The following is a 14993-nucleotide window of genomic DNA, read 5'->3' on the forward strand; positions in this document are numbered from 1 at the left end:
TAGAGGAAGGAGACAATTTCACTTCCGATATCCAAAATCTCATAATGGTCCAGAGGCGCAAGAGCGCGAGAATTAGATTTGGAATTATAAACAGCAGGCTTGACGAGAGGGAGTGGAAAGGGCAGGATTCTCCACCGGGCCCGGAGTTTCCTTGGGGTCCGGAGTCGAAATTTCTATGCAAAAAGAGACAACATGGGACGCACCCAATTGTCACTGCAGTTTCGCATAATTTTCACTTCAGGCCCGTTTTCCTGCATAATTTTCACCTCATGCCCGGATTTTCTCTCTACGGTTTGGTAATCGGTCCATCTTTCTAGTAACTAGAATGAATTTGATGTTCGGTTTCGACTTAGTTGGCTTTGGATTGGGCCTGGTAATTGATTTTTTTGGACCTGGAAGCTGCAATTCGCGACTAGGAAATGTAGCTTGGGGAAAAGTTGATGCTCTGCTCCTTATATTTTCGACTCTAATGAAGTGCTGGTCATATATCAACTATCTGTTACCGGTAAACAACGTTGATTGTATGGTGGTTTCACGATTGTTTACTTAATTGTAATGTACCATCTGCTGACCTTTGAAGACCGAACATTTTCAATAATTAAATTAAATTGGCATTAATTTCTTCAGTTAATAAATGCTAACAAACAAACGTGAGTTGATTTTAATACTTCCTCAATAAAAGTAAATCAATTGTTATTAATATTAGAATTTAAGTGCGAAATTTTTTTATGACATGGAAGCTACGTAGTTTACATCGATTTACAATCTTTCAGTTCTTTACTATTACAACTCGTACTTATTCGGTTGTACTTATTGCTGTACAAGATATATAGTATTTAATATTATGCTGATTGATGATTTTAGATTCAAGAAATAATATTACAAGATTGTGGTCCACGTTGAGGATTATTGTGGAAAATACAGTATACCAGGGAAAGCTTCTGCTTGGAATAGAAGAAGGCCTTATAGGGCGACGATTGCAATACCATTTCGTCGGATCGCTAATTTTATTCTTCCTCCCAAGAGATTCAAATCCATTGCCACCAGTGAAAACAGGAATTCGGATAGGCGAACATCCATCAAATCTCTAACTAGAGGATGGGTTCCATGGAGAATTGGAGTTACTTGTAGAAGCCTATCCTGGTGAAAGCTTGGATGTAGGGATCACCAATGAATGTCTCGTATGATACTTGTGATGATCTTTATCGATTCGGCATTTTTGAAGCCCAAATTCCATCCGAATATCACCGCTGAACATGTCTACTATTCACAACAGACTCCTAAGATGATCATCAGTACTATTGTACAACTTGATGTCATCTAAGTATATCACTCAATGAGTTCTCTAGAAAATTACATCTCCGTATGCGGAAGTGCTCTGAGACGATGGTACCCTCAGGTGAGTGCACTAACGCGGTGGTTTGCACCCTTTCATGATTGTCGCCAAACGCTTTACAAGTTTTGGATTAATGCGGTGTAGATGTAATACCGCGATAGGCCAGATGTGCGGGACGTCAACACCTTTGCGTAATCGATGTAACAGATTTCTTTGGCGTCTCAAGTCGATAATGAGTTGCTCTTTGTAACCCCTCGTCGTAATCGGTCTTGTGTCTGCGGGTTTTTTTTTTAGGGACAAGGTAGGCAATCCCTAGAAGAGTGAGAAGAATGAAAATTACTCTGACTAACTAAATACCTAGTTTATACTATATATCAATGGACCGTAAATACTGGTGAATCTTCTACTAAAAGTTCTACACCCGATCCAGGCTAGCGCCCCTGTAGTTCCACAAGCTGTTTACGGCTCATTGAACACCCTCCTCGATAATATCTGCAAAATTCATCGAGCATATTTAGTATGCTGAGCGGATAACCTCTGAGGTCACCCCAATACACTTTTGTTTCCACTGCCGAAAATTGCAAAAATCCATTGTAGTCAATATCGGAAGATCCGAAGCGGTAACCAGCCTGCTCTCTGTCGATCAAGCGAGATGTTTCTTGATGTGCTGCAGGATCATTTTAATGAATATCTTTGCAACAGTAGAAAGCGCGCATATATGCTTCCCCCTCCCCGCATGCTTTTCTTTCGAATGTTAAAGATGATCCCCTTCCTCCGCCCCCTGTCACGAACGTCATATTTCTAGAATTAACAAATGAGTGGAAGTAATATCTTTGCAGAGACTACAAGAGCTGCACAGAATAGTTCCAGTTCGTCAAGGTTGGTGAATTTTGACAAGTTCTTTCATCTTCGTAATTCTCTATAAATCCCACAAAAAAGGGATGTCTCCATATTTCGTGGCCATAGGACATCGGTGAAAGGAGGAAACCCCATAAGTCGCACTTCATTGACACCTGAAGAAGAATTGACATCGATTGAAGATCTTTACTCCTTGATCGCGACACTCAAATCACGAACTTCCCAACGTAGCCCTCCCGGTCGTTGCATTTGCTTGTTTTTGTTATTTCAGATTCCGGTAGAATCCAACGCACCATGCGAAAGGCATGTGAAGTATTTTACTAAACTTGTAAGAGATTGGAGCACTGAAAAAGACCCCCCACGTGTTCCAGTCTGCCTAGCACAGAGCTATGGAAGCAATTGTGGACGGAACACTTTATCGGAGTTGTACTTAGGTGGACTTACCAGAAGTTGGGCGCTTCAAGAATGAAGGGTTTTCAATACATAAGAATTTTTGAGTGTGCATTTGTCCCATTTATCTTAGCTATATATTTAATATGGCAGACTATTCACTTTAGTGTGGTACTGATATTTAGTCTAAGATTGCAGTAAATTTGCTGAAAAGGGACAACTTTGCCCTATTATAATTTTGTTAGTAATAGTGCGTTTCCCATCAAACTTGGTAGTATCATGCTCTATATTATAGCCTATATTTCTAAAAAGTATAATAATATACTATTTACTGTATTGCAGCAAGTATCAGTAGGAAGGGTATTTTGTGAAGCCTAGACACTGTATTGTGGCAACTTTATGTTTTTTCTTCATATTTTTCGATGGGTACTCTCTGAGAATGAGTCCGTGAAAGAAATTGTCATTTTCTAGTCCCCCACACTCCTCCATTTTGCATCAAATATCAGAAATTAATTTACAGAGCCCACCTTTTCACCAAATTTCGTATTAATAAGAATAACAGCTTCTTTGAAACGTGTGGTAGACAGACAGACACCCTTGTGAGTAGTTGCCAGATCTCCCATTAGGCGCGACTCTAGGTGGCGGATAGGAATATGTGTAAATATGTGTTCATGCACTTTCTTTTCAAACTGTGCATGGGGATGTGTTTGCTTAACTCTGCTGTCTGAATCGAAATGTTTATAGGAAGGATTCCTGGAATGGAATACCAGAGGGGAAGACGAGAGAAGGGGTAAATGGTAAGAGCTCGCAACCACTATATCGGCGGTCCTTCGACCGCAGTGCCTCGGTGGTGACAATTTAGTCACCGTGGTATCTAATTCTACAAGTGATTTAGATTTGGGCAAAAAAGTGTTCAAACGTAGTAGTAAAATGGAAACAACACCCACCACGTTCTTTTATGAGGTGCGGCAGCAGGAGGTACTCCAAGGCCAAAAACGACCCATTCAGAGGAATTATCAGATCTCCGCCAATACTAATGGCCGTAAAAGAAAAAGTACATAGAAGGTCACTACATGGTGGAAATGAAAGAGCTTAATAATCCCGCCGGGAGTCGTAGAAAACAGAACCCTGGTCCGGAGAAATTGCCCTTCACCTAGCTTGGGACAAAAATAGTTGGGCTGTTTGGCGGTTATCAAGAACAAGCACAACGTGTATCAAGCAATAAAGAATATAATAATGGCTCTTAGAGGCCTCTATAATAGATAACAGGGGGAAGAAAGAAATTCACAGGAGAACTGGAAACTTGCTGTCCTAACAGTGTCACAGGCTACCTAACCATACTGCCATCGAATTATGGCCCAATAAAAGAGCACAGGAAGAAATTTTCTGGGGAGTGTGGCTAGATCAACGTAATAAAGCAGACGCTTCTATGGAAACAGCTCTCTATATCTCACAATGCATCGCCGAAGCATGTGGCATATGCCCAGGAGATGCAGATTCTTTAGTAAAAAACCCAACTACTGGTGGAAGTGTGAAATGATCAGCCTCCCACCAAGTCTGACGAACGGTTCAGAATGCGATAGGTAGGATCAATCAGGGGTAAAAAGAGCACACAAATAAGGAAGCTCCCAGCGTCTTCTGAATATGACGGGAAATCTTGTAGTCGCCACAGGTGAACAAAACATGCTGATCCAAAGCTCAGGTAATGGAGAATGGTTTGAGGCAACGTACTTTGAACTATCCTCAGTAAAACAAAAACAGTCCTGAGATCAGGGAAAGGGATACATAAAGTATAGTTGGAGTTATTCCGGTTCTGTCTAGAAATGGGCAAGGGTTCTTGACACGTAGACGTCATCAGGACGTAGGTAAATTAGTCCGTGTAAAACAAATACGTATCTGCACGCAAAACGTTGGCACACTCACTGGAAAGGCCGAGGAACTCGAAAACGCGCATTGATATCCGCCCTCTGCAAGAAACCCAATAGTTTGGGGCCAAAAACTGCGAAACTATAAACTTCTCATTTTATTGGCCAGACACTCAATACGGTGTTAGCATTGCCATCTTAGAGGGTTTCCGCTAGACCATTACAGAAATTGAACGATTTGATGATTTGATGGCTGATGAAGCCCACCATTATATTAGCTGATCGCACTATTCACTTCTTCATCGACCTGATTCCGAGAAAGATGCCTTCTGGTAACTTCTCGATGCAAAGACCTGCAACGGCGACCTTAATAGTCATATGGGTGAAAAAGGAGATGATAATAGGTGCCATGGGGTAACGGGGTTTGGAGCGCGCGATAAGGGTAGCGAGCGTATTGTTAGTTTTACGGACACCCGTGACCTTGTACTTATGAATACATGGTTCATCAAACGGTTGTCTCATCTTCTTCCGAAACAAATCACCGATAAAACAGCGTGATGAACGCACTGGTTCGCTGCGCATTAAATAGTGAAGATTTCGTCAAAACAAATGATCTGCGATTACCAACCATTACAAATGTGGAAGAAACATAAAACCAAATTAAAGACGCGATCCATAAAACGGCCTATGTAACCCTCAGGGTCACCAAGCCAGGTAAGCGGTTCATCAACCAAGACACTTGGCTTTGGAGTGACGATACTGAAATGAAGGTCCGTGAAAAGAAATGACACAAGTTTCTCGACGATATAACGCTGGCCGTTTGGCAAATTTATAAGAATCCCGAGCGGTCCATTACAAAGATCTTTACGATAAACTGGACATGCTAGAAAGCGACAGAGATCTGTATGGACTTATCAAAAGCCGACACGAGCGCATATATGATATCGAACACTTCAATTGTGTAAATGACAAGAACGGTACCTTGCGTACCGATCGACGTACCGTGGCGGATAAATGGCGAGAATATTTCGAACAGTTGAAGCAACTGAAGAATTTGCTCATCCTTCACTTCCACAATCATTGCTGATATTTGGAGTAGTTCCACCTGTCTGCGCGACTGAAGTCGAGAAAACATAAAACGAATGAAATCGGGGAAAGCACCAGGATCTGGCGACATCTGGAACTGGGACCCAACACTGTGGCTCAGCGAATTTTTCAATGGTGTTATTCAGAAAGGTAGAGCACCATCTGACTGGCAAGAAACTATCACAGTTCCAATATGGAAAAAGAAAGGTAGTCCAGAAGAACGTTCAAATTGTTGTCTGATCCGATTACTTTCCCATACCATGAAGATTTTTTAACGCATTTTTGATAACCGTATTCGCGAAATCGTTGAAATAACCGTTAATCAAGTCGAATTTGTCAAGAACTGCAGAAATACTGACGCAATACCCGTTGCATGGTTACTCATGGAGAAACACTGTCAGAAGCATCGCCCTCTCTACATTGCATTTCTGGATCTAGAGAAGGCGTTTGACCGTGTGCCATACGAACTCATCTGGTATGCTCTAGGCCTAGTGCCAGAAGAACTCGTGCGCTGGGAACAATTACTTTACCGGGATCCAAAAAGTCAAATTCGAAGTTTGCCGGGTGTATCCAACCGCTTTGTGCCTCCTTTGGTGTTCATCAAGGAAGCGTCCTTTCATCACTACTCTTTGTTCTTGTTATGGACACCGTCACACGGCACATTCAACGCCCAGCATTCTATACACTGCTTTAGCAGATGATATTTCCCTAGCGTCTAATTGCAAAAATGATCCCGAGCCACTTATCCAAAAATGGAATGATCGCCTCATGCAACACGGTCTCAGATTGAATCTGAATAAAACAGCATTTTTGATAACTGACCCCCATGAAACAACAATCACTACCAGTGGCATTGACCTGTCCAGAAGTCAGTGATTTAAATATCTCGAGTCAATGCTATCAGCCAATGGAGAACTGCGTTATGAAATTTATTTACCCATTAGCGCAAACTGGATGAAGTCGCGGTTCACAACTGGTCTTCTTTGTGATCAAAGTATCAATGAACGTCTCGAATTTAAAATTTACCGCAATGTCGTCCGTCTTGTCCCCCTCTATGGTTCTGAGTGTTGGCCGACTATAAAAGACAATGAACAGCGTCTTGCGGTAATGGAGACGAAGATGTTGCGTTGGACTAGTGGCGTGACTTGCTTTGATTACATTTGAAAAGAGAATATCCACGACCGATATGGGGTTGCACTGATCGTAGAAAAGCTGCGAAAGAGGTGTCTTCGATGGTATAGTCATGGATTTCTCGCTAATGCGAATTCACTCACCAAGATTGATCTGAACATCGAAGTTGATGGTAAACGACCAAAAGGCCGACCGAAACAACGGTGGCTTGATATGCTTGACGGTTATTTGAAAGTCTCGCGATTGCATCCAGATAAAGCAAAATGGCGCAACCGATCATGACCAATTCGGCCACTTAGAACCAAATACAGAAATCCCTTGGGAAGTTTGATATCACCGCCTATGGCGCGCTGTTGGTGATAGCTATTTAGCAGAAAGGGGGGCTATGGTATGATATGATTGTCTCTGCAGGTATCGGCCTACTACTGTGGTATATTGGAGGAAGTCCCCGTGATGGGTTATGACGACAATATAAGTGTTTGTGGCTGCAAAGCCTCCGAAGCAATCAGTGCTGTAAATGCTTGGATAGAGAAAGTTCTAGTCTGACACTTATGGATGAAAATCAGAAATGGCCCTCGTCACCAAGCGCCGTAAAATAAATCATTCCCATATTCAAACTTGCAAATCATATCATCACAATTCCAAACCGGCCATCAAATATTTAGGAGTCATGCTAGACGCGAAGTTCAGTTATAAGCAACACGTGCAGTATGACTGCGACAAAGTAACAACTATGGCTTTGGGAAAATGATGCCGAAAGTAGGGAGCCCCGGTATACTTCTAGGTATAGCCAAGGTGGTGAGTTCGATCCTGCTCTATGCAGGTCTCATTTGATGGTACTGAACTGAATCCAGTTTACAGAAGGACAGCCCTAAGGGTGATTTTATTAGTTGGTCAGAATCCAGACCAGTGTCTTGTAAAGATTTCCACGTCCTTACAGCAAAAGTGTGGCTTATTTTTATAACTCCTTATAAAAGGTATAAAACTAACTTAGTATCAACGAAAGAAACCTATTGCGCTTTTGCAGTGTCCCAAACTCATATTGAACTTCCGCATCATACCCTTCTGCAATTCCAGCTCGGCATGGAACCAGTACTGGGTCACATCAAGCCTCCGTGATTTTATCGACCATTTCCAAAAACATGCGTACAAATTACTCCTGGTTAACAAGTTTAGTGCATTTGAGGAAGAATTCTATAGAAACAAGTCATTCCGTTATCTCCAAATTAATCAACTTGTCATTCACTCATTGCAATGTCTTCCCCCGAGGGTTGACTACCGCACATTGAAGATGTATATTGTGATAACTACAAAATAAGTTACAGAAGTAATAAACGGAATGGTCACGCGAGGAGGTCTTTAGCATAATACTAATTATTCACATACTGGGAGGACAAAGCAACTGTCCGGTAAGCAGCCCGCTGAGGAGCGAAAATATATTAATTATTATTAGCCTTAATTTTGTGGGTGTTGAGGCTCATTAAAAAGATTAGCATTCAACTTATTACTATCATGAAAAGCCAAGAATTGTTATGAGTAACTACGTACATATAGTGCAAGTTTTTATGAGAAAAATGTGTTTTATTTTTATCATTTGGAAGCTGATTGATTTGATAAAATAATGCCTCCTCAAGATAGTTTCGATAAAACAAATTCTAGGTTTCTGTTGCAATATTTGTTTTCAATATACTGGACCGGTTTATAAGTCTTTATTGGATGAGACATTAGTCAGAAAATTTAGTCGTTAGTTAAATGTCGGCTATTTTTTTGAAATGGAAATAATATGAAGTTCGCAGGAGCAGTAAAACACAATTTCTTATCATGCGATTATCCAAGGAAGAATAACCACTGTTGCATTTCTTGCAGCTAGATTTCCGAATCTTATTTAAGTCTGTACATTTTGGCCTTCCACTTTCGGACTTGACAATCAACGGCAAAACTAAGTCGTTTCACAGAAAGCAGATATCTAAATTGAGGCATTTTTCAGGCCTAAGTGTCATATAGACGCAACATTATCTTCATTTGTTCTCAAATTGTTCGGGTGTCTGACAAATGGGTTCCGCCATTCGCACAATTCATAGTTGCTTGATAAAGTGATAATCAACCTGTCGTTTAAAACCTCATATGGCTATATTCGCCCCCTTCCCACTTATTTCCTGTGACTACCAGATGGTCAGACGCAGAGTCTTACATAACTGCATGGCAGGAGTCAGCAGTAGGTTTCAAGCCTTTCCACCTTTGCTAAAAGAAAAACAAAAATGTCATACAGGTGGACAGATATAGAGGTGGAAGTCAGGCAAATGTACGGGCATACAGGCAGATATCTGGATATATAGAAGAGAGGCAGGGGCAGATCTGTGAAGTTACGTCTACCATAAGAACACTGATCGTTGAATGCCATTACCTGGATGAGATTATTACAAATGCGGATATCTGTGAAGCCCGAGTCACAATTCGGGTTGCATTCGGTGTATTTGTCCAACGTGTTAATACACACTACGAAATGCATATTGTGGTACTCAGACTGCCATCAGAACCTTTCAAATAGAAGCGGCGAAACAGCTATTGTTGCTGGCAAAATTCGTATCACTTGCATCAGCTCTTGATTACGAGAACAGATGTCCTCTGTTCTCAACACCTCTTCAAATACCTGGAATTTGGAATGATCGAGAGAAACTGTTCCAGCAAATTTCATAGTCCTAATCTGTACCAAAGATGCGGAGAGGACGGTCATATTGCCAACAACTGCAATGGGTTTTCCATATGTTTGCTATGTTGAGACTCAGAGCGACCATGTCACAGGCAGTAGCATATGGTCGGCGTTCAAGAAGGAGATTTCAGGTTTATGTAAATGAATTTTCTACATGTATGGTTACCATTTACCCCTTGATGGGGTATAGTGTGTGGCGCAGCAGGATTCGCGGCATTCGAAATTTATTTCGAATGTTGCAAATGCGAGCGGATAGATGGCGCACGGAACTCTCCACGTTGTTTTAGAACTCGCCACGGGAGTGGAGAACTAGCGATGAGAATGCGCCGTTGGTTGGGGGCAGAAGGACCGCATGGAGATGAACGTGGAGAGTTCCGTGCGCCATCTATCCGCTAAATTTCGAATGCCGCGAATCCTGCTGCGCCACAAGTGCAGCAAGCCCACCTACGCGCCATTTATGCAAGGTCCACTGAAATGCGCTTTAATTCCCCCAAGGACTCCCCGATATGCCCGTACGCCTTCTCTACTTTTCTGTGTTAACTGCTCCTGGGATGACCAACTCGTCGGCTATCTTGGGAGAGTCAGTTCCACTACATGGCATAGCCAGAATTGCAATTGTCGACCCTTCTTAATGTATCACCCATCCACTGTGACTCACACACACTTTTGTTACGCACATCCAGCAGACAACTCCTAAATCTATTACTGATCACAAAGTAGTCAACCTGACTGCTCGTACAGTGTGAGTCAGTTGAAGCGGGACTGAACTTATGGAAAGCTCTGTGCTCAAACAATGTGCCACCAACGACGAGGCAGTGAAACCTGCAGAAATCCGCAAAACTCCACCATTATCATCACAGTTGCCAAGACCGTGCTTCCCCAAAACATGTCCGAGCAAGGTGTTGTTAGAACCTACCTTGACATTCAGGTCACACATTACTTTTAGGAAGTCTCTCCTGAACTCCGTGTAATTTCTCATAGAAAGCATTGTTCTCCGCTATATCGGAAGTCTTCGCTGGTGTATAGCACTGTACAATTGCGATGGTCTCTAGCCTAAACTGTGGAATCTTGCAGTCAGTATCCTGTCAGAAACCGGCTCTCAGGTTCAGAGAGCGCGCCATGCGGTAGCCGTCACTAGCAACCTGAAACCTGATTCGCGTCTATTATCACTCGGCTTTCCAGGAGAGTACAAAAGTATATTGCCATTAGTGGGGGAAGAGGGAGGGGAGTACTATCCCACCATTTTATTTCGCTTAGGCCCTGAATCGCTGAATTGAGTACGTACAAGGCGGTCAGTGAAGGACAAACGCTCAGCTCTCTTTTGCTAATATAATTAGCGGCCTTCTTCCCATACGTTTTTAGCGAGCCAAACCTAACCACTTTTGAGGTAAATCCCAATTAAGTTTCCATCATGACCACGGAAGAACCTTTTACTTGAAAGAAAACGGTTATTTACTCTTGATGTAAGGAATATCTTTAATTATGCAAGGCGGATCCAAATAGTTCTGACTTTAGTCAAATTAGGTGCTCATAAATATCTCGTGCGTATCGTTATAGAATTCTTCCTGGAGAGGCCTTTGTGCTACGATGGCTCCTAAAGTTCCATAAATGGGTAACCGTCGTTGGTTTTGCAGATGACTTTGAAGAGACTACCGTGGAACTACATATCAAGCATATCCTCACAAATGAGGCAATTTGGGAATTAGATCCTGGCTTGAAAACGTCCGTCTCGTGCAGACCAAGCAAAAAATTTATAACGAAACGAGGAAACCTCCATGAAGATTAGGATTTGCGACCAATCCATATATTTGCAATCAGCTCGTCCTCAAATATCTAGGACTTATGATTTACCACAAATTAATCTGAAAGGCATATCTTGGGAGCTAAGCAACAAAAGTACATGGACGGAGTACATTACTTGCGGGTATGAAGGTGGTTGAAAGCAAGCCTGTCGGGAGTTATTAACTCGATCTTGCTTTGTTCAGCTTCTGTCTGAAGAAGAAAAAATGAACACCGATGAAGTGCATTGTGAACATCATGTGCCTACTATATAACATTTGGCGAAGTGTGATACCAGGCACGGTGCCTATCAACACCTTGTCGAACGAGGGTCTACTCCTCTATGACGCAACACATGCAATAGGCGTATCCCATACTTATCGTCGGCAATTATGATGGTCTTATTTTTTGACGGAGTGGCAAAGGAAATAGAACGTTTCACCAACTGGCGTAAGGCTGACACAATTAGCATAGATGTGGATTTCACGACGAAATAGAGAAGTTATCTACGGTTTGACAAAATTCCTAAATAGATGCACTTGCTGGGAACTGAGTGATTTAAATATCTCGAGTCAACGCTATCAGCCAATGGAAAACTGCGCTATGAAATTGCTTGACACATTAAGGCAATCTGGATGAAGTGGCGTTCCACAACTCGTGTTCTTTGTGATCGACGTATCATCGAACATCTCAAATCTAAAATTTAGCGCAATGTCTTCCATCCTGTCCCTCTCTATGGTTCTGAGTGTTTGCCGACTATAAAAGACAATGAACGCCCCCCCCCTCCTGCAGCAACCCCGTATCTTCCTTGATATGTGTAATATTTTCAAACTGCGAATGCCTGATGGACTGTTCCGCCAACTCGGATATTACTTTCCGCACCGCCTCTCATAGAACACGTAGTGCGGTCATTTTGGAAGTGCCCTTTGCGGAGCTTGAGATTTACTTCCACTCCCCGATCCCAAGGCAATTCCGGTCCTACAACGCCCTAGAGCTTGGGTCCTTTGACTCTGTCTCCTCTAGTTTTAAGGGTAAGGTAAGCCTTTTACTTACTCCTCCCTCTGAGGCCAATATGTAATAAGGAAACTGTTTTCAGTGTACTGTCTTCATTAAATAAATAGATTAATAAATCCTTTACATAAAGTGCTGCTACGCCAACAGTATCACAGGCGACCCAAGAAACACCTACCCACACTGCCATGGACTTATGGCCCAATGAAATGGTGTAAGAAAGAGGGGTTGACGATCTCTCTCCTTTTCAGCTGACGCATAAAAAAAAGAAAGGCGTAGTGGTAGTTCTGATGAGATATCTCCCGCATAATGCAACCTGTAAAGGCTGGTGTTGTTACCTCAGGTTGATAGGCTCCCAGGTGAACCATCCTCGTATAGACCTAAATGCTTTCCAGACCTTTTTGGGAAAAAGGTGGAGCGGGTAGTCTATTTACAATAGATTTCTCCTAATTGTTAGAAGTTATATATTCCAAAAGGATATAATAATAATAATCGTTGGCGCAACAATCCATGTTAGATCAGGGCCTTGAAGTGGGTTAGAGCACTTCATTCAAGACCGTAACGGTACACTAGGAGGCAATGTGGTCAGCATTGTGCTCGCCCGAGATTATTACCCTGATTTGACTCAGGTACTCATTCACAGCTGAGTTGACTGGTATCCGACATCAAATCACGATACAAATCCCACTGCCACCAGTGAGATTTGAACCGCGACCTTCCGTACGACAGCCTTGCGTTCTAACCACTCAGCTATCCGGACACCCCGCTCAGACACCGGACAAGGGGGGAAAAAAAGATCACCCCACCTTTTTTTGTATAGACTCCGCTTAAACTCTACACCTAATCACACTTACTTTAAGTGACGTAGCGATATTTCGGAAATCGCTTGTTTCCTTCAGCAGTACTGCATGCATGTGGGAGCGGAATTTATATTTTGAAAACAATGACTGCCATTGACATCATATTTGTTATTTCAGGAAAAAAATATAGTAAGGTCACAAAAAAAAACCTCACATTGACGTGTTCATGCTTGGCGTCATCTTATAATGCTAGATATAACTCGTAGGTTGTGGTTTGTGTCATCAGATGGGTCCCACATGCCCCACTAAACTTACCCGAAGTCCTGACTGTAAAATTGACTTTTTATATTTGGGTTTTGAACGTTTGTAATGCCGGCTATACAGTCCATGTCGGCGTCTGCGAACTCACATAGAAAGTACTTCGTCAGTTCAATTATTACTAGTGATGAATCTTAGGACTTCCATGAAAGAGAAGGTTAAAAACTGACTGACTGATGCCACCCTTATTCACGAGAGTGCGACCCGTGAAATTCTTGAAAAAACCGGAACGAGCAATAGTACTGATAGTCTTTTTGCAGCCCTGATTTGACATTTTGTGAAACATATTGAATGAAATTGGTGTGATACAGGGATACCTGCAAACTGTGAATCCATTAGACTCATTCCAGACACCGGTAAACCGGTCTTCATTTCAATAATTTAGGATGGATCCACAATGCTGACAAAACTTTGACACAGGTCAAGATCTTGTTAGTTTCCAACGTCACTATCCGTTTCGACACCTACCCCAATCTCAGAGCTTTCATGTTATACTCGGTCTCTGAATGAGTTTAAGGCCATAGACCTTCAGATTACTTAGCTTGCTTGGGGCTACTTCCAAGAGGTGTAATCTCTTGGCTTGAGTTGGGTTGCCCATTCAAGTAATGCGCATTACTTTAAGATATTTTCACTTTCATTTGGTGAAAAAAAGGGTGTGGAGGTAAGCTGACGTATATTCAGTATCATGAATGAATATCCATAGTGTCATACTATGGACTAATCTCTAGATGTAATACTAACCAATGTCAATAGCACAGCATTCCTCTCTGGGCGTTGTCGGATAGTTGCTCCTAGAGCAGCCACCCGTGCATCTTAGACTCCGATCACTTATCACTGCGACAGCCGCCATCGCTGCTGATCTGACCGCTGCATTGGAAAACGATCTTGCTGAGCTTGCAGCGCGATTTTCGCAAAGGTAGAACCGGTTGAACCAACAGCACGAATAGAAAAACAGGAGCAACGCGCACGCTATAAAGGTAAACGCGATCGCATTCGTACTTTTCACCTGGACAAATATTCTTTGATCATCGGAGATCAGCAGGTGGAACTCATCACAAATGATCGTTGCGTTATTTCTTGTTGCTTCCGCGATCACGTCAACCGTATCGTATGGGGGCGAAAGGCTGATATTATCGCTACAATTGTTGCTACTGTATTCTGTTATCATCGTACCCGACCCGCTAGCGATAACGTTGTGAACGAGGTGACGCAGTCCGCTAGCAACACCACCGTCCTCATTCTTGAAGGCAACTGACAAAGCTTTATTATTGCGAAAACTATGCGGAGAGCGCCTGCTACTTGATGCTGGTGTTTCCCATAGTGAAGAGCATGAACTGGGCGAGCTCTTGAAGTCTCCAGTTGCGCAGCAATTTTGCATGTTGCTTTGGGGCCAGCTCCAGCCACTTAGCGTCTGGGGCGGCTAATAGCAAGCAATTGCTGACACGCTAGCCGCACTCTTCCTCTGAAAACCTGCTAACATCGCTTTGTTTATCCACCGGCGCATTTGTTTACATTCGCTTACATGGTTGTAGCCACACATCCACAAGGTCGTTCTGCCTCAGACTGTGGCTAGCAAGTTTCATCTGAAAGTAACACGAGGTAATAGATGCTGATATTTGATAGGTATTAGATAATGTACTTGTGCTAGGAAGTGGTGGTCCACTGCATGCCCAGTTAAAAAAGCCATCAGTCCCATGTTTAAGACATTG

At 42.5% G+C, this 14993-nt stretch overlaps 1 protein-coding gene across 1 annotated transcript in view; it reads right to left on the minus strand.

The window, feature by feature from the left end:
- Positions 1-14575, minus strand: part of LOC119649602 (protein commissureless 2) — a 67263-nt gene extending 52688 nt beyond the window's left edge. Inside the window, exon 1 of the mRNA XM_038051816.1 lies at positions 14026-14575. Within this exon, the coding sequence (XP_037907744.1) occupies positions 14026-14452 (427 nt within the window). The 5' untranslated portion in view covers positions 14453-14575. The remainder of the gene's footprint in view (positions 1-14025) is intronic.
- Between the last annotated feature and the right edge of the window lie 418 nt (positions 14576-14993).

This window comes from Hermetia illucens, chromosome 2, assembly GCF_905115235.1.
Source record: "Hermetia illucens chromosome 2, iHerIll2.2.curated.20191125, whole genome shotgun sequence".
Classification (NCBI taxonomy): domain Eukaryota; kingdom Metazoa; phylum Arthropoda; class Insecta; order Diptera; family Stratiomyidae; genus Hermetia; species Hermetia illucens.